Consider the following 20,070-nt stretch of genomic DNA (forward strand, 5'->3'; position numbering starts at 1 on the left):
TTAACGCGAAAGAAGTATACTTCTTTCGCGTTAAAACTAAAGCTATAAAAATGAAACCTCGGAGCCTTGGTGGCCTTGTCGACGCGCTCTATACTTCTTTCGCGTTAAAACTAAAGCTATAAAAATGAAACCTCGGAGCCTTGGTGGCCTTGTCGACGCGCTCCTCTGCTGTTTCCCTCTCCTGGTGAAAGAGGGACTGTCATCAGGCGATGTTTTCTTTTTTTTTTCGGACGCCTTGCTGGCAGCATCCTTTCGCAATAAAAAGAAGAGCAAAGAAGAACAATGGCTGTGAAAGCCTGAGTTGCTTAGCGGTGTTGCATGCTGGGAAGTCAGTACGGCGGGAATGAGTGACCGCTGTCGCGGCTGTCTCGCGTGCGCCCGGGCCGTTTGAGCGCCATTTTTTGGCGGCACATTTCTTGCGCCAATACTCTGTTCGGAGCGAGTTGGAAGACTCTCGGTCTGTTTCGACAAACCACAGAAGCAGTTATGTCGCTAACCAGCAGGGACATGTGGGGTGTACTGCGCGGCAGTTGCAGGGAGCCTTTGTGTGACTGTCAGCGCTACGTCGTCGTGTGCCCATCAGACGAAAGCGCGGCAAAGATTCGTTGTCAGTTCTGCAATCACTGCCCAAGCATTCACGGAAGAATCACCGATTTGGGTAAGTGACGTTTCTTCCTAGCAGAACCGTTGCAGTAGCGACGTGCGAGCTCTCATTTTCAAAGCTCGTTATTTGTGTGCATTTAGGACCAAAATGATTCTGAGCCGTTTTATACGAGTGCATGTCTGTCCTCGTGGCACTCTGTGTCGATTTAGCTCTTTTTATGTGTAATGCCTGTAGATGAGCCCTACCGTAGCTGTCTAGTGTCGTCAGTGAACGGTGTGGTGGTAATGCACGACTAATTACTGCCTATTTACATGCTTGCGCGCGCGGTGGGGATATGCGTGCTTTTGTGCATTTCACATAGGCGCAAGCTTGCAATGTACGGCTGCGGTATTATTATTTTTGGTAACTGAATTTTGTAACTCTGTACGTCTTATCACTTCTTGCGGAATGGCTTTTGCACCGAAACTTTTCGCACTACGTTCAGGGTACAAGATAATATTTAATGTGTGGCATGCAGAATTGATCTAGGCATATATCCCTGTTTTAGTCAAGAAATAAAACATCCTGCTCGTTTAAGGTGTGGTGCAGAATGAACGGTGTAGGACAGACAATTATCTCGTTTTGTTGTGCAATTATTCCGTCACGTTTATTTATTTATTTTTATTCTACCAATAGGTGACACAGAGCAAGGACTTACTGTGCCACCTATTCTATTAATAGTTGGCACAGGGATAAATGGACCGAGTGAAGTGCAACAGCCGTATCATCCTGATTGTTCGAAAGGTTGGTGGGCGCAACATGCTCGCAAATATATACTAAAAAATCCCGTTATTTTACTGAAAGTCGCGCCTTAATAGCCAATCACGGTGTCCTAAATGAACCGCTAGTTCGATGCAGATTTTTTTTATTGCTTTCTGATTTTTAAGTTTACATTTTACCGGTACGATAATAATTTACCACTAATTACTACCAGATCACATGCCTTTGAGAAAAGTGGTACCGTGCATGCTTTTAATGCTTGATTTACGCAAGCCTTCAGTGTATAGCTATATAAGTGGGCATGGAAGCTCTGCAGCCATGAAGTTGCTCATGTTTTTCGTCCTCCCGCAGTTCCTGAGCGTGTCGGCGCGTGGGTCCCCAACTAACTGGAGTCACGATGACGGCGCGGTTTTCTTCCGGCATCCGGACGGCAATCTTCAACCTGCCAATCACTCGTCGACAGCACCGTCCTGTCCTGGTATCAAGTTCATCGAGAACCTCGTTCACACCACGTCATCAGCAGGGACATCGACAGCGGCAGCTATAAAGGAGCTCCCCTTGCGACAGCGCGCCAGTGGGCATGGAAGCTCTGCAGCCATGAAGTTGCTCATGTTTTTCGTCCTCCCGCAAGTTAGTAAACAAAAACCTTGAAATTGTTTTAAATCAGACAATGTTTGCCTTGTTATGCTTCCATGCCCCGAAGCTTGTATTGAGTCTTTTAGAGTTCTGCTGCTGTTGTTGTCTGGTGATGTTGAGCGGAACCCAGGTCCCATGTCAAAACCCCAAGAAGAACAATTACTTAGCTTACAAGAAACAGTCGATAAACTTAAAAACAGTCATGCTATACTTCAACAAGAAGTAGACCTTCTAAAAGAAAAACAAAAACAAAGTGAACAGACAGTTTCAACACTTGAAGAGCGACTTAACAAACTCGCGAGTGAACTCGACGCACTAAAGCAGAAGGATACTAGTAGCGCCGCGACTACTGAACCCCAGCTTACTGCAGCCTTAAACGAACTATCTCAGCTAAAAACACGTTGCGATGATGCAGAGGGCAGGTCCCGTCACTGTAATCTTTTATTTTTTGGCATCACCGACGCAGACAAGGAAACGTGGGCTCAGTCAGAGTGCTTGGTCACTAGCTTGTGCTCCGAAAAACTAAACGTGCAAGTTGAATCATCTAGGATTGAAAGGGCGCATCGCCTAGGAGCATTCGACCCTCAGAAATGTCGCCCAATAATAGTAAAGTTTTCTTCGTTTAAAGATAAAGATAGCGTTCTTTCATCAGCCCACAAGCTTAAAGGAACTCGCGTAGCCATCAGCGAATACTTCCCAATTTCTGTCCGGCTCGCACGCCGTCACCTTCTTGATTTTGCAAGGCCAAAAGGCACCCCCTACAGACTGCGTCATGATAAACTTTTTATAAATGATAAGTGCTATGTATTCAATGCCGCTCTTGGCGCCGTTAAAGAGAAAGACACATAGCCACGCCAGCGCTTTTTCTCGTCGCCCTCTAGGAGTCGACCGGCAAAGCGCCATGTTATCACTAACAAATCTTCAAGTCATTCTATCCTATTTACTAACATTAGAAGCCTATAATACCAAAGAGAGACGAAATAATTTCAGTAATCGAAGCGTGTAATGCCGCTTTTGTTGTACTTACAGAGACGTGGCTAAGCCCTGATATATCTGACGTTGAGCTATTTCCCTCGCAACTAAACTTTCGAGTGTATAGGTCTGATAGAAAAACTAGAAAAGGAGGGGGCGTACTTTTGGCCATAAAAGACCATATACCATCACGGCTAATACCGCTTACCACTGACCTAGAAGTTGTTTGGGTGTATCTTTGCACAACGCCTTCCGTAATAATGGGTGTGTGTTACAGGCCGCCGGATAATAAAAGAGATTTTGTTATAGAGCTGTATAAATGCCTTTCTGAACTCGCATGTAAATATCCTAACGCTTTAGTTACCCTTTTTGGTGATTTCAATTACCCAAATATTGACTGGTCTACTATTTGTTCTAGCTGTGCATCTTCTCAAGAGTTTATTGACCTTTGTTTAGATTTTAACCTATCTAATGTTATCACTCAACCCACTAGAATTACCAATCGCTGCAGCAACGTACTCGACCTATGTTTAAGCAATGACCTTTCTCTCTTCAGCAACGTCACATACTTACCCAGCATTAGCGACCACCTCGTCATTGAGCTAACATTCTCCATCACTACTCCTAAGAAATCACGTTATTGCAAAATCATTCACGATTATGCGAGAGCCGACTACGCATCTATCAACACCAACCTCGAAGAATTTTATCACATATTCTCAGTCAACTTCGCTGAAAGGACGGTCAATGAAAACTGGATTCTTTTCAAAGATAGACTAACATCCCTAATCAAACGTTTCGTTCCACTCACTCGAATGATATCCGATAACACTAACCCTTGGTACGATAAAACAGTTCATTGTCACTCTAACAGGAAAAAAAGAGCTTATACGAGGGCAAAGGCTCATAACACTAACGCATCTTGGAACGCCTATCACGAGTGCGCTAGGGCCTACAAATCCGCGATTCATGATGCCAAATCCAAATTTTATACTCATGACCTCCCCAACACTTTAACCAATAAACCTAAAAAGTTTTGGAAAGTAATTAACCCAGCACTCTCTCTTCCATTACAATTCGTTGACGAGTACGGCCTTCCACTTTCTGACGAACATAGTGCTCTTGAAACTAACATTTTTTAGCTCGATCTTTACCATTGAAGACTTGTCAAGTATGCCCAACTTGTGCCAACCCCTTCACCCTCCTATGAATCCTATCATGATCGACCGCTCTGGTGTACTGAAGGCCATTGATCAGCTGAAGGTGTCTTCTAGCTCTGGCGACGACCAAATAAACTCGAAAATATTAATAAATACTAAACACGTCTCTTCAACTTTCCTCTGCGACATTTTCTCGCAGTCTCTTCAACTTTCTGAAATTCCATGCGATTGGAAAATCGCTAACGTCATCCCCGTTTACAAAGCAGGTGATCGCCAACTAATCAACAACTATCGCCCGATCTCGCTCACCAGTGTGTCGTCTAAACTCTTAGAGCATATACTCTATTCTAACATAATAAACTTTCTAGACTCCCACAGCCTTCTTTTCGAGCATCAGCACGGCTTTCGCAAGTCATACTCATGCGAAACGCAACTAACAGCTTTTCTTACTGACGTTAACTCAAACTTTGATTCTAATAAGCAAACTGACGCCATATTTATTGATTTCTCCAAGGCATTTGACAGGGTCCCTCATCAACGTCTCTTACTGAAACTTAGAAATATTAATATCCATCCCTCAGTCGACAAATGGATCTCCGAATTCCTCACAAATCGCACCCAGTACTCATCTATTAACAACATAACAACACCAAATCTACCACCTGCACTGTAACCTCCGGCGTCCCCCAGGGAACCGTTCTTGGCCCCCTTCTATTTTTAATATACATTAATGATCTCTACCTCAACATCTCATCTTCAATACGTCTCTTCGCCGACGACTGTGTAATTTATAGACCTATTAATTCAAACCACGATAATCAAATTTTGCAGAATGACCTCGCACTTATAACTCAGTGGTGCCACAAATGGCAAATGACTTTAAACTTTAATAAATGTAAATCTCTATCATTCACCCGCAGTTCACATGTTTCATCCTTTTCTTATCACCTTTCCACTATCCCAGTAGCTACCTGTTCCTCATATAAATACCTAGGCGTTCACCTGACCTCTGATCTGTCATGGACTACTCACATAAATGCTGTCACTGCCGATGCTAACCGTACTCTCGGATTTCTTCGCCGTAACCTCAGACTAGCTACACCTTCAGTAAAACTACTAGCTTATACGACCTTGGTCAGATCTAAACTTGAATTTGCTTCATCCATATGGTCACCATGGCAATCATATCTAACTAACAACCTTGAATCCGTTCAAAACAGAGGTCTTCGTTTTATTTACTCTGACTACTCCCCATACACGAGCATATCAGGATTACGCAAATCAACTAACCTTGACTTACTTTCTTTACGTCGAAGGGTGTCACGTCTCACTCTTCTTCACAAAATCTTTTACCACAACAACCATCTAAAAGATTCTCTACTATCACCTCCCTACAGTATTTTCCCTCGTTTTGACCACTCATGTAAACTGCGCTCAATTACTTCGTCATCTGTCTCCTATAAAATGTCGACTTTACCATCTGCTATTGACGATTGGAACTCATTACCTGACCTCATTGTAAACATGACTGACACTAACAAGTTTGCTGCAGCCGTTAACCTCTTTCTTTCTGAAATACAAGTATAGGTTACAGCGTGTTTTTTATTAACTATTTTTGTTGATGTTTTTAGTGTGTTCACTCCCTTGTATAATGCCCCCTGGGGCCCTCAAGGAAAATAAATGATGATGATGATGATGATAAGTGTTCAAGACGTAAGTTCTAGAATTTCGTTCATATTTTCGATGCTTATGGGCTTATTTATGCATGACAAGTTCTTGGTGCTGTATTCCGCGCACGAGGAAAATATTTCTTGCTTGGCTACAGAATGGATGTATGCATGGACCATGCTTTATTTAACATGCAATCCAGCCTGCTCGACTGAGTCATCAGTGCAGCATCGGCGGCGTGAAGCAACCAATAGTAACGTAGTGCAATTTCCCGCTTCGTTGTGAACTGATCCCATCTCTTTTTACCCTTTGTTCTACCTACGGAACACAGACCACGAGAGAGAAGTTGCCGAAGTGCTGCAAGAGAGTGCACAGCCTGGCTGCTCGAAAGATGGCTCACTATGGGTGGAAGCTCCATCTCCTTCGGACCTTCCTGTAGACATGAGCCAGCAACTTGCCATCAATGAAGCTCCTGCGCCATCAAAACCTGCACCCAAGGTCAGCAAACACGTTTGTGTGGCGTGCAGGTTCACCAGCAGGCATTTTTATGCCTTTATGCGACATGTTCGGGAAGTGCACATGAACAAGGTTGCTTTGGTGTGCACTAGGTGTCGGAAGCGATTTGTCTGCATGGCTCAATATAAATTGCATACCAATTGTAGATGCACATCTTCAGAAAGCAATGATTACCGCGTTCTAAATAGGCATGAAAAGCAATATACTGTTGACTTGGCTGAGAATCGGACATCATTTTTTAATACAGCCGAAAGCTTAAGCAATGCTTCGTCAAGTGTTGCGTCTTGTTTTGAGGAAACTGATATGGATTGTGACTTAGCAAGTGTTCCAAGCCCAGATATTCTTACAAAGCTGTCATGTCTGGCGAGACAGCTTGAGTCGCAATATCGCTGTCCGATTGTTGGAGTTCTTACAGACTGCTGGTACCGCAATCGATGTGTCCGCACTCGAAAATGACCGCGCAAGAAAGGCCCTGTACACTTCTCAGGGGATTTATGTTCCACCAGAGGAAGTAAAACTTCCGCATGGTGAAAAAGCTTACTTTGTGCCACTCAAGAGACTAATTGAAAATTTGCTTCGTCATCCAATCTTTTCCCGCCACTTTCAGTCTCCATTGCAGACTTCAAACAGTGCGTTGCTAAAAGATTTTACTGATGGCATGCGAGTTCAAATGCACCCAGTAGCAAGCACCTAAGAGAACAACACTATTGTGATGCTTTTGTATTGCGATGACATTGAATTGGCCAATCCACTAGGCATGAAAAGAGGTCGCAGAGGCAAGCTAACAGTATTTTATGTCTCTTTTGTAAACCTACCACCATCAGAAAGGTCCAAGCTAGCCAACATTTTTTTGCTTGGAGTGGGGCAAGCAAAAGCTCTTAAATCATTAGAAGCAAAACATATGCTTCTTCAAGACTTCATTGCCACTCTAAATTTACTTCACAGAGGCTGCACGTTAAAAACTGTATGTGGTGAAAAGCTCTTTTTTGTTTTTTTGCTTGCCTATATTGGAGACGCATTGGTATGTCACAATATAGCAGGCTTTAAGGAAAGCTTCAGCAAAAATGTTCGCCTTGCTTGTCGAACTTGCACAGTACCCACATCTGAATTTCATAATTTTCACTATGAAGTTCAATGTCCACTACGTACTGAGTCTCAATATAAAGAGAACCTTAGGGCAATTGAGGCAGCTAGCTCAAAGAAAGACCGTACTGAATTGTCAGCACAGTGCGGGATTACGTCAAAATCAGTCCTCGCGGAAATTCCTAATTTCTCAATACTCACGGACTTGCTGTATGACCCTATGCACATTTTGTTGGAGGGAGTCATTCCTCTGGAGTTGACAGTTTTCAGTAAGTTCATTGTAAGGGAAGCAGCATGGATGACCTTAAGCCAGCTTAACACTGCCTTGTCTCGGTTCTGCTTTCATAGGCAAGTAAGAGTGACTATCCTCGCAGCTTTGAATCCGACTTCAGTTTTCCATTTGCAGCAAGCTCCAGTTTAATACTCCATCTTCATTTTCTTTTTATTATTGATGAATATCTGCCTGAAGAGGCTACGGAAGAGCCACATAGTGAATGTTTTGTGCTGCTTTGCATCATCACACAGTTATTTCTTTCTCCTGCTATCTCCCCAGATGCACTTGGAGACATTGAGTGCCTAGTAGCACGCCATAATGAACTTTTTGTGCAGCTGTATGGTTCCAGCTCATTTAAACCGAAATTGCACATGCTGGTGCACATGGTCACTCAGATACGGCGCTTCGGTCCTTCCCATCATCATTGGACAATGAGATTCGAAAGTAAAAACGCTCTTCCAAAGTCGAAGAAGTTCTGGAATTTCAAAAATATTCCATTATCTGTCGCAAATTACTTTCAGATGAAAATGTCAAGTGACCTGTGGTTAGGACCAGGGCAGCCTAAGCTGAGCTTTGCACAATGTGACACTGCACCAGCAGCCGGTGTACCAGTCAGCTTAACATCTGATTTTTTGCCATGTGGACTGCAGCCTAATGCCGTTGGTCAAACTGTTATGTCCGTACGTTCTGCCTTTATCTCTGGTGTCAAGATCTCTATTTCTGATGTGGTTGTGTTTGAACAAAATGACCATGCAATGTTTGGGGAAATAGAAACAATTGTACCTTGGCAAGGCAAGATTTTCATCGCTGTTCTGGTTCTGGTCAAAGTGAGCTATTCAAAGCGACTGAATGCATTTATTCTTCTCAAGACACCACACGCCATAGTGATTAAACCTGACGATCTTTTGTATCCTTGGCCACTGTATACATATGCTAAAAATGAGGCTTTTTATGCTATTACAAAATGTATTCATGAGTCACCTCTGTAGTGATGCCTGCTGTTTTTTAGCGATTTTTTTTTCGCAACGTGGCTTATTGTAAATTAAGTGAGCCTGTTTGTTGTGACAGGTGTTTTGGGAATAAAGCTTGGTTTATTTCCTCTTAGGTATTCTGTGACTGGCTCCTTGCAAACATGCCAGAATTCTCTGACTGTGTTCAGCCTATCCTGAAAGGGAAAGCTGTCTCGGAAAAGTCACAAACAAAACTGTCAAGAGAGCTGCGTGCAGAAATGACGTTATTCCTGGAGTAAGTTCTCCTATTTGCTCTTTGTTGAAGCTAACTATATCTTGTTGACATTTTTCATTGTCTCATATGGAGCTTCCAAAAATGCGCCATAATATACGTGAGGTAGAGACTTTAGACTAACGGATGGACATTCTACAAATCTAGTCGGCCAATTCGCATCAGGTCCTGGTTTAGCATTAGCATACGGACAGGAAAGAAAGATGCGGTGCATGAGCAGATGATTGCATGGTATATTTTCAGATTTCATAGGCCTCCCTGAAAGTACACGAAAGCTAACCCACAAAACACATAATGCCAGCATACTTTTAAACCTTACCTTAAGTCGCAAGCAACATTTGGTTATGTCAGTGGCCCTTGCCTATATAGTATATTTAAGCTCATTTTCACTTTCCTTTGGCGAAAGTTAGACAGAAACGTCTTAGTAGTGATGCATTATTTCTCTTCTAGTGAGCATGATCTCATTACCACTGGGAACAAGGGCGAACGGCGCTCGATGTACAAAGCCCTTGGGGAGGCGCTTGCCACGAAATACCCACTTCTTTTGTGGGATGAGCCAAAACCTGAGAGCCATCTTGTTGACAAACGGACCCATGTTTACGTAAGTACCTGGACATAGCTTATTCCTAAAATAGACTAATGTTCCTATAGCAGTGAGGGTTGTCGTTTATACAGTTATTCATAGCAGTTTTGTTGTCTTAAGATAAATGTCTATCATAAGTATACTTGATATCAGAAGACACCCTATCGGTAAATTGTGTTCAGAGATGCGATTGCCTACCTTCCACTTTTCTTCCTCGCATATTTTGATGCATATGTGATATACAAAAAACTAATTTATTTATTCAAATACCCAAAAGGCTCGAGATATATAAGCAGTAGCGGTATTCATTATAATTCGTCTCGTGCAGCTTAAATGGATAGCTTTTATATTCCTTGGCATCTTTTGCCAATGCTGCTAGCTGTTTCTAAGCTTTTATACTGTTAAAATTTTAAATATACAGTTTTTTATAGGACACCAGTGCAAGAACATTATTTTTTGTTGTTGCAAGAGGTACTGTACTTTTATTAATTTGCAGAGCCTATTCATAAGGAAGCTGACAGTGGCCCGAAAGGTGCGGAAGCACAGGAAGATGAGAAGTGCAGCTGCTGTAACTCCTTCCATGCCTACTCCAGCGCTCACAAAGGAGAGTGCTGCCGCCGAACTGGAGGTTCGCATAATTTTCATTTCACATTTATTTTTTACATATGTTGCTCAAATGTTTCTTGTTGCACTGTTCCAGGCTCTCAGATCGGCTGACCTGAGCACCGTGGCACTGGATATAGAAAGAATGAAATGCCTTCTTGAGGTCACTTACGAAGATTGCTGCAAGCGTCACGATGATCCTTTGCCTCAATATTTCTTGTTAGAAAGCATTGTAAGTACATATTTATTTACGAATATTAAAAGAACACAAAAACTCGGCATTGCCTAACATTCTGCTCTAAAACAGAGAACCGATCATATAATTATAAATTTGTGGTATGGGTCAAGCTTTGCCTTCTGCTCAATTGTAAATGAACCGATTTATAATTATTTTTTTCGTTTTTGGTTGTGATGGCACGAAGGATATCAAAAGGCACTTTTGCGAGAAATATATATATATATATATATATATTTCATTTCATTTCATTTCATTGCACCACCTTTTTTCAGGGATGTCTGATTTGCAATTAATGACTGATTTTACTTCCTTGTACCAACTTTTCTCAGCTCTGCATTGAAGTCGAACTCCGATTTAAGTGCAAGGTTGGGGACCTGGAGAAAAAGGTGAAAGCGGTGGTGGAAGCGTTTCCACATAAAGAAGAACGGGAATGCACATTCGTCGACATTGGCAAGCATTTACAAGGCCATTCTAGGCACACACTCATCAACGAGGTTTGTGGAATTATTTGCATGCATCCATCTATTAGTTTTTGTGACATCCAGTGCATTTTTGTGCTTTAAGATTCATTTAAATGAAGGTTAAGTGATATCTAAATGCTCTTCCAAAGACTGTTTTGTGCGACACTTATTTCACTTATGCGGGGAACTTTGTTGATTACTGGATGCTCATGGAATATAATCTGCCATTCCACAGAATGCAATGCCTAATAACCTGCAAGTCACAGCACTTCATGTGTATATATACTGCGCTGAACGCACTTGCGTTTAGGCTGGCAGTACTGAAGAAGTCATCTGGATCTCGGGTGGAAATCTAGAGCGAGCTCTGATTTTCTGCCTGCTGATGTACTACATTAAGAACCTTGACTACCCACCAGCGTTCTGAACGGTCCTCGTCTTACTGCAGAAGATAACTCTACCTGACACAAAAGTGCCCCGTGGACTGCTCACGAACCGGCTGAAAAATTTGCTCATTATGTTGAAGAAGAACAATTTGTGTTAACTTTTCGAAAGCAAATACCATTAAAAATAGGTTGCGTCCTGAGATGGGGAAGTAAATGTCGTCTGGTTCCTTGACTTCTTTCTTCTGAATCGCAGAATACTTTTTCTTGTCTTGCAGTGAATGTTGTCATTTTTAAAGTGCCGTTCACTTTAAGTTCACCTTATTCTACCGAATCATGGTTTAGGTTTTACTAACAGGTTCATGTGTTATAATATAGGGTAAGAAACCATAAAAATATTAACAACTCTATAGCTCATACACTTGTGTTTTCCGTGCTGCCTATATATCCATTTCAGAGCTCTTATTATAGTTTCCCTTTAACAACTGTGATGTACTTTATAGTTACAGTTTTGAATTATTTTTTAGCACTTGTATTTTATGTTCATTATGTCTATCGTACAGCAGCTAAACTGTGTTTACACATCGTTTTACATAAGTCATATTTTTTTTCCTGTTCGGTTCTGTTGTACGAGTGCCAGTGTGGTTTCGTAACTATAGATGTAAAGGCCATGCTGGTTAAGCCGAAGCTTCTGTCGAAGTGAGATTTAACGTGAGTTTATTTGCTTTCTTTAAGCGAATTTTCAACTTTTTTTGTGTCCGGCTAGCACTGATATAATATGGCCTTAGATTCTAAAGTGCTTTGTACACCGTTCAACAGCGCTCTTTGTGATGCATATATGCTACAATACCTGCTAACCGCTTACGATAATAGTGCCTTTACATTATGGACGTAATTTATATCACAGCTTTTTATTGATGTATCCCAGACTCGGGAATTTGTGATTATGTATATTCTGATACTTCGGAATCAATTGCCGTTTTTGTATAATACAGTATTTTTTTTTTGTTCTCTAGTTTTTCACTACTTTATGGGTTGTCCCATTTTTGTACGGGTCAAATCACAATCGAGCAGGATGCTTTTTGTGAATTTTCGCCAAAAATGCCATTTTTAATAAAAGGATTTCTTATTCCAGCTGTTGCTTCACTCAAAGGTTACACGAACACATAGAAGTTACCTATAACTTTCTGGCGGGCAGATACCTTTATAAAGGTTACAATGCTAACGAGATTGTAACCTTTCTATAAGTAAATTAGAGGTAACCTTTGCCACTGTAACTTTTACAAAAGTTACATTAGTAAAGGTTACATTTGTGTAACCTTTAACTTATAGATGCACAAAAATGTGAAAACGTGCACCTTTACAAAGGTTACCATGATTAGAGTGTACCTCAGGCTCGGAGAGGTTTGCAGTCACGTTGCTGCCCTACTCTTTTTCTTCGAGGCTGCGGTCAGACACGGAGCCACCGATGTGTCCTCGACCTCAGTGCGCTGCGCATGAAGTGTCAGCTCAAGCAGTGGAAAGGTATTACATGTTTGTCTACTGAATTCTTACTGCAAGATAAATTGACGCAAACAAGATACACTGATTACCTTTGTTTCAGGAACTTCTAAAAATAAGTTGAAAAAATCATCATTCCGATTGATTTGTCTACCGTAATATACCGCGTAATCGCCCCCCCCCCCCCTCGTGTGAGCGCCCCCTCCCTTTTTCCGCACATTTCGCATTTCTGTAAACTACCAAGTAAGCGCCCCCCCCCCCCCCTCCCCCCTTTTTCCGCTGCCGGTGGCCCCGAAAAAAGTTTCGTTCTAGAAGTTTTGTTTTTATGTGTAGCCAGGGATCCAATCCAATCCAAAAGTAAATGTGAACCACGTGAACCTTTTGTTCGCCTTTTTGTTGTTTGACGGCGCCGGAACCGGTCGCGTTACTGCGTGCGCTATGCACTCGTACACTGTGCAAAAGAAGATAGAGGTCGTCCAGTGGCACAGGCTGAATGGCAAGAACGTGCATCGGACATCGCGTCAGTTCAAGCTTGATCGCAAGAGAATCCGCGAATGGGACAAGAAGTATGAAGTGCTTCTTCAAGAGAACTTCGGAAAGTCGAAGTTACGACGCAAGTTGGGAAACGGAGCCCCCGTTTTCAGCGAGGAAGTGGTCGACGCGCTTTTTGAATTTCTTGAGTGCGAAAGAAGTGCTGGACGCGCCGTCAGCAACAGGCTCCTTTCTAAAGAAGCTGTGAGGCTAGCAAAAAACCTACAGCTGGGCAATTTTGTGGCCTCCAGTATGTATTTAAAAAGGTGGAAGGCGCGGTTCGGTGTTTCGATGCGGCAAGCAACTAATGAGAGCCAAAAAGTGCCCGAGGACTGCGCGGAGGAGACGCAAGCATTCCGTGCTGCAATCGGCTCTCTGCGAAGTCGCCACAACCTGACTCTATTCAACATAGCGAATATGGATCAAACAATTGTCCGAATGGACACTCCGGCAAACCGGACCAACAACCTCGTGGGAGAAAGTACTGTCCGGATTACAAACACCGGCTGTGCCAGGCGGGGTTTAACGGTTGCCTTAGCAGCCTGCGGCTCTGGTCACAAGCTCCCGGCGTTTATCATCTTGAAGGAGCCGAGCGGAAAAATTCAAGCGAGGGCCTTCATGAGCCTTCGTGTACCAGGTGAGAACAACATTTCGCTTGCTATTTTGCCACCGAGAGAAATAGTATAATGCATTATGAGCTCGCGTTAAATACAATGTCTTTTTTTTTTTGTTCCATCTTTAGCGAATTGCCGCGTGACCGCTTCTAAAAATGGCTGGATGACTTCGGAGAAGTTCAAGGAGTGGCTGACCAAGGTATGGGGCCCTAACACTGACGACGAACGGCGGCTCCTGGTGTTGGACCAGGCGCCAATACACAAGACCCAAGCGGCAAAAGATGCAATTCAGGAATGCGACACGGACATTGTGTAGGTGCCAGCCAGTTGCACCAGCCTTCTTCAACCTGCCGACGTCTTTTGGAACAAGCCGTTTAAGGCCAATCTTCGGAGAACCTGGGAGGCCTTTATGCGGAAGGGAGAGAAAACGCCGAAGGGAAACCTGCGGAAACCATCACAGCAGGATGTGCTGGACTTTGTGGCTGAGGCGTGGGCTGTTGTCCCAGAGGAAACCGTAGAGCGCTCGTTCAAGGGCTGCGGCATTACGAACGCGCTCGACGGGTCCGAGGACGGTGAGCTGCACGATCAGCTCGCTGACATCGGCGCCGTGGTCCCGGAAGACCGCGACGAGCTGAAGGATGAGTGTGTGGACCTGGTTTTTGGGTCAGACTCTGAGGAATCCTTCGATGGTTTCGACAGCGAATAAAAGGATAAAGTTCGCAAGGAAACTGTCTACGGAAATCATTTTTGCTAAGACTGCAGTCTACATTGCATACTTTTAGTGGCCGCCATTTTCTTTATCCGCCACCTTGAATATTGGTGCGGAAAAGAGGAAGGGCCCCCCCCCCCTATTTTGGTTGAATTATCTCTTGAGTTGGGGGGGGGGGGGCGCTTTCTCGGTATTTTACGGTATGTAAGTCGTGCGCATCTACCCCTAAATATGTACCTGCCCATTCTAAATGTTTGTATACGCGTCTCGCTTTAAATCTAGGCTGGCCCATCATCTGCTGTGGACATAGACTTTTCGCACCCAAAACGTGGTGGCCTGCCAAAAGAGCCAGCTTCACAAAGGATTATTGTTCCACCACAGCCCAAAGGCAATCCCTTACAACTCTTCCTCCACATAAAGGTATGTGTCCATTGCCAAAGGAACTGCAGCTAGACCAGATTTTTTTTGTAAATTGATGAAACAGCTTTAGGTAAACATCTCTGAACAACTGAAGGATGGGACAGTAGCATGTTAAATCCTAACCAAGCAGGCCTCGAGTACCAATGGTACTTCAAACATTTTCTTTCTGGAAAGGCGTGGTCAGTAGGGTTGAGCCCCATCGACACTTTCGTACGTTCAGAGAGATTACCTCTTGATCCCATGAACACTATAGAGATCAATGAGGTAAACAACTATGCCTACTCGAGTAAATATATAATCCAGCAAGTAAACACTGGCTCAGATTTTCTTAATGGTGCACCTCTTGCAGTTTTATGACATATGTGGATTTACTGCATTGAAATATCTCCCATATGTATAAGCCAAGGGATTTATTAAGCACAGTTTCTATTTACCATGATAATACTGCAAATGTCTGTACTATACTTTTCTAGCAGCACAATCAGAGTCTGCATGCACCTTCATTTTGGCTGCATGTGCAGCCAAAGCACCTCTCAAAGCTGCAGCCTCATGCCTGTGCACTCAACAAAACTGCACCAATCGTCCTCTTATATGCACATTCCAACCTTACTAGCCATGGCAGCTTTCGCCCCTCTTTTATAGACAGTGGATGCAGCCACTTGTACTGTTTATTTGGTTTGTTCGTCATATTATGCTGCCGTAAAGCTCTTCATTGGTGCACAACTCTGTCACCACCTGTTAAATAAAACCAATTGTAATTTCAAACTTCAAAATCGCATCGGTTTCTCTGATAAAATAACAGTACCTCATCATGCTGCAGTGAAGCATTATTTAGAACATAACCAGTACCACCCATGGTTACTCTTGCAGGAACGCTCTCCAGGTGCAAAGCTCTTGAAGATGGTGCCCTCTCATCAGCTGGATCCAGAGGCCACAGACACAGCTTCAGAGGATGGGGATGAGCCTGAGCTGCTCCCACTTCCCCTCACAAGCGTCTTTCAGGAGACCTACAAAAACTTGCAAAAGGACGAGCTCAAAGACATCCTCATCTCGGTCTATGATTGCCTTATGGTCAGCAAGGTAGAGGCAGACTTCTTAGAGCACAGCTCGCGGAAGCAGTCGCGGTCGGAAGCATGGCACTTACACAGGAGGGGGCGCATTACTGCATCAAATTTCTGTAGAGTGCAAACTCTGCAGGGGAGCTCTGGCCCAACACTCCTAATTACAGATGTGATGGGTTATGCCACAAACACTAACATCGGTGGCCAGATGCCTCCACAAATTTTGTGGGGCATTGAAAAGGAGCCAGTTGCGAGGCAAAGCTTCGTGGACACAGAGGCACCAAAGCACACCGACTTTAGTGTTGCAAAAGTGGGACTCGTGGTTAATCCACAGTTGCCATACCTGGGAGCTAGCCCAGATGGGATAGTCAGCTGTGCATGTTGCCCCCAGGCTGCGCTCGAGATCAAGTGCTCGTACAAATACAGACATGTGCATCTAAGCACAGTGGAGGACAAAGATTTCTATCTTGACGCAGACATGACGCTCAAAGAAAACCATGCACATTATTTTCAATTACAAGGCCAGATGGCTCTCACTGGGCTTCAGATGGGGTATTTTGTAGTGTGGACGGAGTGCTCTCTGGTGACCATAAGGATACAAAGAGATGAGCAGCTGTGGGAGGAGCTTCTGACAAAGCTGGAATCCTATTTCTTAAACCACATTCTGCCTGAGCTGGTCACGTGGCGGCTAGATCCAAATGTCGGGCGTTCTGCTGTGGCAGTGTACTCCACTTGTAAGACGCCAGAAAAGGGTCGCATGATTGCATGTGACTCAGACATATGCAGAAGTATCTGGTACCATTACAGGTGTGTAAATCTGAAAAGAAAACTATCAAAGAAGTGGTATTGCACGAGCTACAAATAAGTATACAATGTTGGAAATTGCCCGCAGAGAAATACTGTCCAGTCTTGAAGGACATTTATTAGCTTTTTCTGCTAGGCATCTTTTCCTACCACAGAAGAATTGTCACTGCACCAGTCTTTCAATCCGGAGGCCCCTTTTAGCGCCAGTAACTAGCAACTCTCACTTCTCACCGCATGTTCTGATTCTTTTGCAATATTCCCTTCTGTCAGTTATGCATTCTGCTCTTTATGTGTTCATGTGAATAAAAAAGTTGTTTATTGCTGTTTGTATTTGTAAGATCCTACGTGCTTTTTGAAGAACAGACCAAGAACCACCATCCTTCTTGCCAAACATTAAAGTGTGCATATATATTTACAAGAGCAGCACATATAATGATTATTTTGTCAATCGTTGCCATGCCCCTGCCCCCTTTTTTTTAGAAGTGAGACAGGAATGGTCCATTCTAGGAGGTGGAACTTCTTAAGCTGATCAATGGTTCTCTCGACTTGTATCCGAACACTGGAGACCCTTCGAGACACTTCAACTTCTTGGCGTGTTAGCTGAGTCTTCCCTCATGTATAGGCCGGGACTATCAAGGAAGCCTTACGAATAGCTAGAAGTTCTTCAATGGGAAATCCCCTATCAGCCATCACGAGGTCCCCGCTCTGAATAAAGTCCAAAAACCCACAGTGTCTTGCGAGCTCCAGAGCGCTCACTTTCCCACCCCAGCATTTATAAATGAAACAGATCCCTCCACTTGGACAAATGGCGATTAAGAACTTTACCGTGTTATGATGTTTGTGGGACGAGAACGTTTGCGTCCTTGCCTTAAAGGTGCGCGGTCGCTCAATGAAGATTTCCGAGCGATCAATGATGCACCAAAGGTTCCGTAGCATTGGTACCTTGCACAGGTTTGGGAGCCGCTGTCTAACTGTGTCCGCTTTAGGCTAGAGAATGCATGGAGACAGCTCAACACTGAGGATGTTAATCCAGGCATGGAAGACATTTGATACAGTTCCAGGAGAAATTCCGAACCTCGACGAGAGGTCCTCGTTGAGGGGGATGAGGCGGAGCTTCATCAACACCATCAGGAGTTGGCTCCAGTGTGGTATCTTGGCACTGAAATTTCGAGTGTAGAGTGCCAGAATGTAATGGAGCAGAGCCCAGAACATTCCGCTGCTTGGCAATCCTGTAAAGAACTCCACCTCCGAGTCATTCTTGAGGTCGACGTTACCATACACAATTTTTGTTTCTTCTTTGAAAGCTTGATTTTCCATTTGCAGCCGCCTATTTTCTTCTAGAAGAGTGACAATGTCAGCGGTAAACAAATCTGTTTCGCACGACACGCCTGTATCTCTTCCTCATCCATTGGTGCATCGGGCGCGTCAAGTGCACCGGCCACGTCGGGCGCGTCGGCCACTTCGGGTTGCATCCGTGACGACGCACGATGATACCGCCGCAGTGCAGCGGGGCTCCACCGGGATGAAGAAGCCGGATGAGCAAAGATGTGTGGCACCCAGTCTGGGTGGTTGGGATCGTCAGATGGTGATCCCAGAGAAAGTTGAAACGAAACGAAACTTATGGCTGCGATGCTCGCGAAGGCCTGAGGACGTGGCAGCTTAAGAAAATAAAGCGGTAATCTTCTCTACAAGTATACATAGCACTCATACTTACCAGTCGTGAAATGTTTGCTGCAAATCCTGGTATCGTTATTGGGCACAAACCCAACGCATGTAACAGCGACGGCCCAAGCTTGGCGGCGTCCCTCGTTCCTCGGAAATCTAAATAACTTAACTTTTGACAGTCTGTTCGTCCCGGCCTGAATTGTGCAGTCAACTGCACAACACTGTGGCATCTTCGCTGTGACCTGATGTTCAGAAGACTAAACGGTAATGTTATAAATTGCTGAAACACACGGAGCTACACGCAAGAGCTCCCTTCCATAGTTGCCTGTGTCAGGCAATCGACGCACTTACGTTCAGCGGCGTCAATTCGCGAATTGTGAAGCCGACTGTCAAACTCTGCGGCATCTTCGTAAACGGTAAACACCCAGAAAACGCAAAACATGTGGGTAGAATAACCGAACGAACACAACCTCCTGAACGCGTTGCCACTGAAAAACATGTAAACAAAACCCGAATCGGAAAAGATTTCTGCCCACTGTCATGGCGACCGGAAGTGCCCGGAATGCCATGTATAGCCACCAGCAAAGAAGACGAACAAGCCCAGCGGTCAATAAGCGCGAGCGCAAGGAATTCAATGCTAATCGGGTCGGCGGCAACGGTCAACGGTGCCTAGCTCCTTCTCGTTTGGTGTATATTAAATAACTTAGTGGTGACCCGAGCAGCACCATTTCATCTTCAACCGACCATCATGGCCAACAACGGAGACTCCGCCTCAGCCGATTTCTCATCGGTGCATTTACGTCTTCCAAAATATTGGACCGCCGATCCGGAAGTATGGTTCGCTCAAATTGAGAGCCAATCCTGCACATATAGGATTACTTCTGAAATCCGCATGTTCCATGACGTCCAGGTCACCGCTTATAAATTATTTAATATACACAAAACGAGAAGGAGCTAGCCACCGTTGACCGTTGCCGCCGACCCGATTAGCATTGAATTCCTCGCGCTTTTGCGCTCGCGCTGATTGACCGCTGGGCTTCTTCGTCTTCTTTGCTGGTCGCTATACTGCTATAAACTTTACTGCGGTCACACTAGCCACCCTGTTGTCATACTAGACAAACCAAGCCTTGAGGCTTATTAGATTCAGTTGATGTAGGATCCAACATTGCGCACACTTCAAGGATCATAAATAATTAGTGGTTCTTCGTGTACAGTCGAAGTTCATTGTTGTCAGAACTGCCTGATGGGGCCGGGGAGTTAAATATAGCACTAAACAATTTCTACGCAACTCTGCGGTTTCAATTTGGGCTGGTATCGGGTGAGCTTTCACAAACTAGTAGTATTTCAAGTAGAGTAGCACACTTGCTTGGCTGAAGCATGGTACTATGTGGCACTGAATTGGTCTCCTCACTCACTAAATCGGTCTCATCTAGATGCAATGCCTATATTTGCACACCATGTAGACAAACCAACAAAACACCGTTTAAACTTATTCTTCCATTTCGTTTTGTCTCTTACCGGCTAGCAAGTAGGACAAGAAAACTGTTGGATTATTTCTATATCATGATTTAAGATTATTCAGAGTGC

At 44.0% G+C, this 20,070-nt stretch overlaps 2 protein-coding genes and 1 pseudogene across 2 annotated transcripts; all 3 read left to right on the forward strand.

Moving 5' to 3' along the window:
• Positions 1–269: 269 nt before the first annotated feature.
• LOC115324111 lies at positions 270–12,313 on the forward strand. The gene is made up of 8 exons (XM_040217484.1): positions 270–658; positions 1,280–1,387; positions 6,131–6,297; positions 8,778–8,917; positions 9,365–9,515; positions 9,994–10,332; positions 10,668–10,832; positions 11,035–12,313. Exons 1-8 carry the CDS (start codon positions 487–489, stop codon positions 11,107–11,109), a joined length of 1,317 nt encoding a protein of 438 aa, XP_040073418.1. The 5' UTR covers positions 270–486; the 3' UTR covers positions 11,110–12,313.
• On the forward strand, positions 1,682–2,848 carry LOC120846081 (annotated as a pseudogene).
• A 733-nt stretch (positions 12,314–13,046) lies between the features above and the next one.
• On the forward strand, positions 13,047–14,608 carry LOC120845994. The gene is made up of 3 exons (XM_040217584.3): positions 13,047–13,847; positions 13,953–14,023; positions 14,141–14,608. The coding sequence occupies exons 1-3, from the start codon at positions 13,118–13,120 to the stop codon at positions 14,528–14,530; spliced, it is 1,191 nt and encodes a 396-aa protein (XP_040073518.1). The 5' UTR covers positions 13,047–13,117; the 3' UTR covers positions 14,531–14,608.
• The last annotated feature ends 5,462 nt before the right edge of the window (positions 14,609–20,070 follow it).

This window comes from Ixodes scapularis, unplaced genomic scaffold (assembly GCF_016920785.2).
Source record: "Ixodes scapularis isolate PalLabHiFi unplaced genomic scaffold, ASM1692078v2 PGA_scaffold1__304_contigs__length_218370807, whole genome shotgun sequence".
NCBI classification, from domain to species: domain Eukaryota; kingdom Metazoa; phylum Arthropoda; class Arachnida; order Ixodida; family Ixodidae; genus Ixodes; species Ixodes scapularis.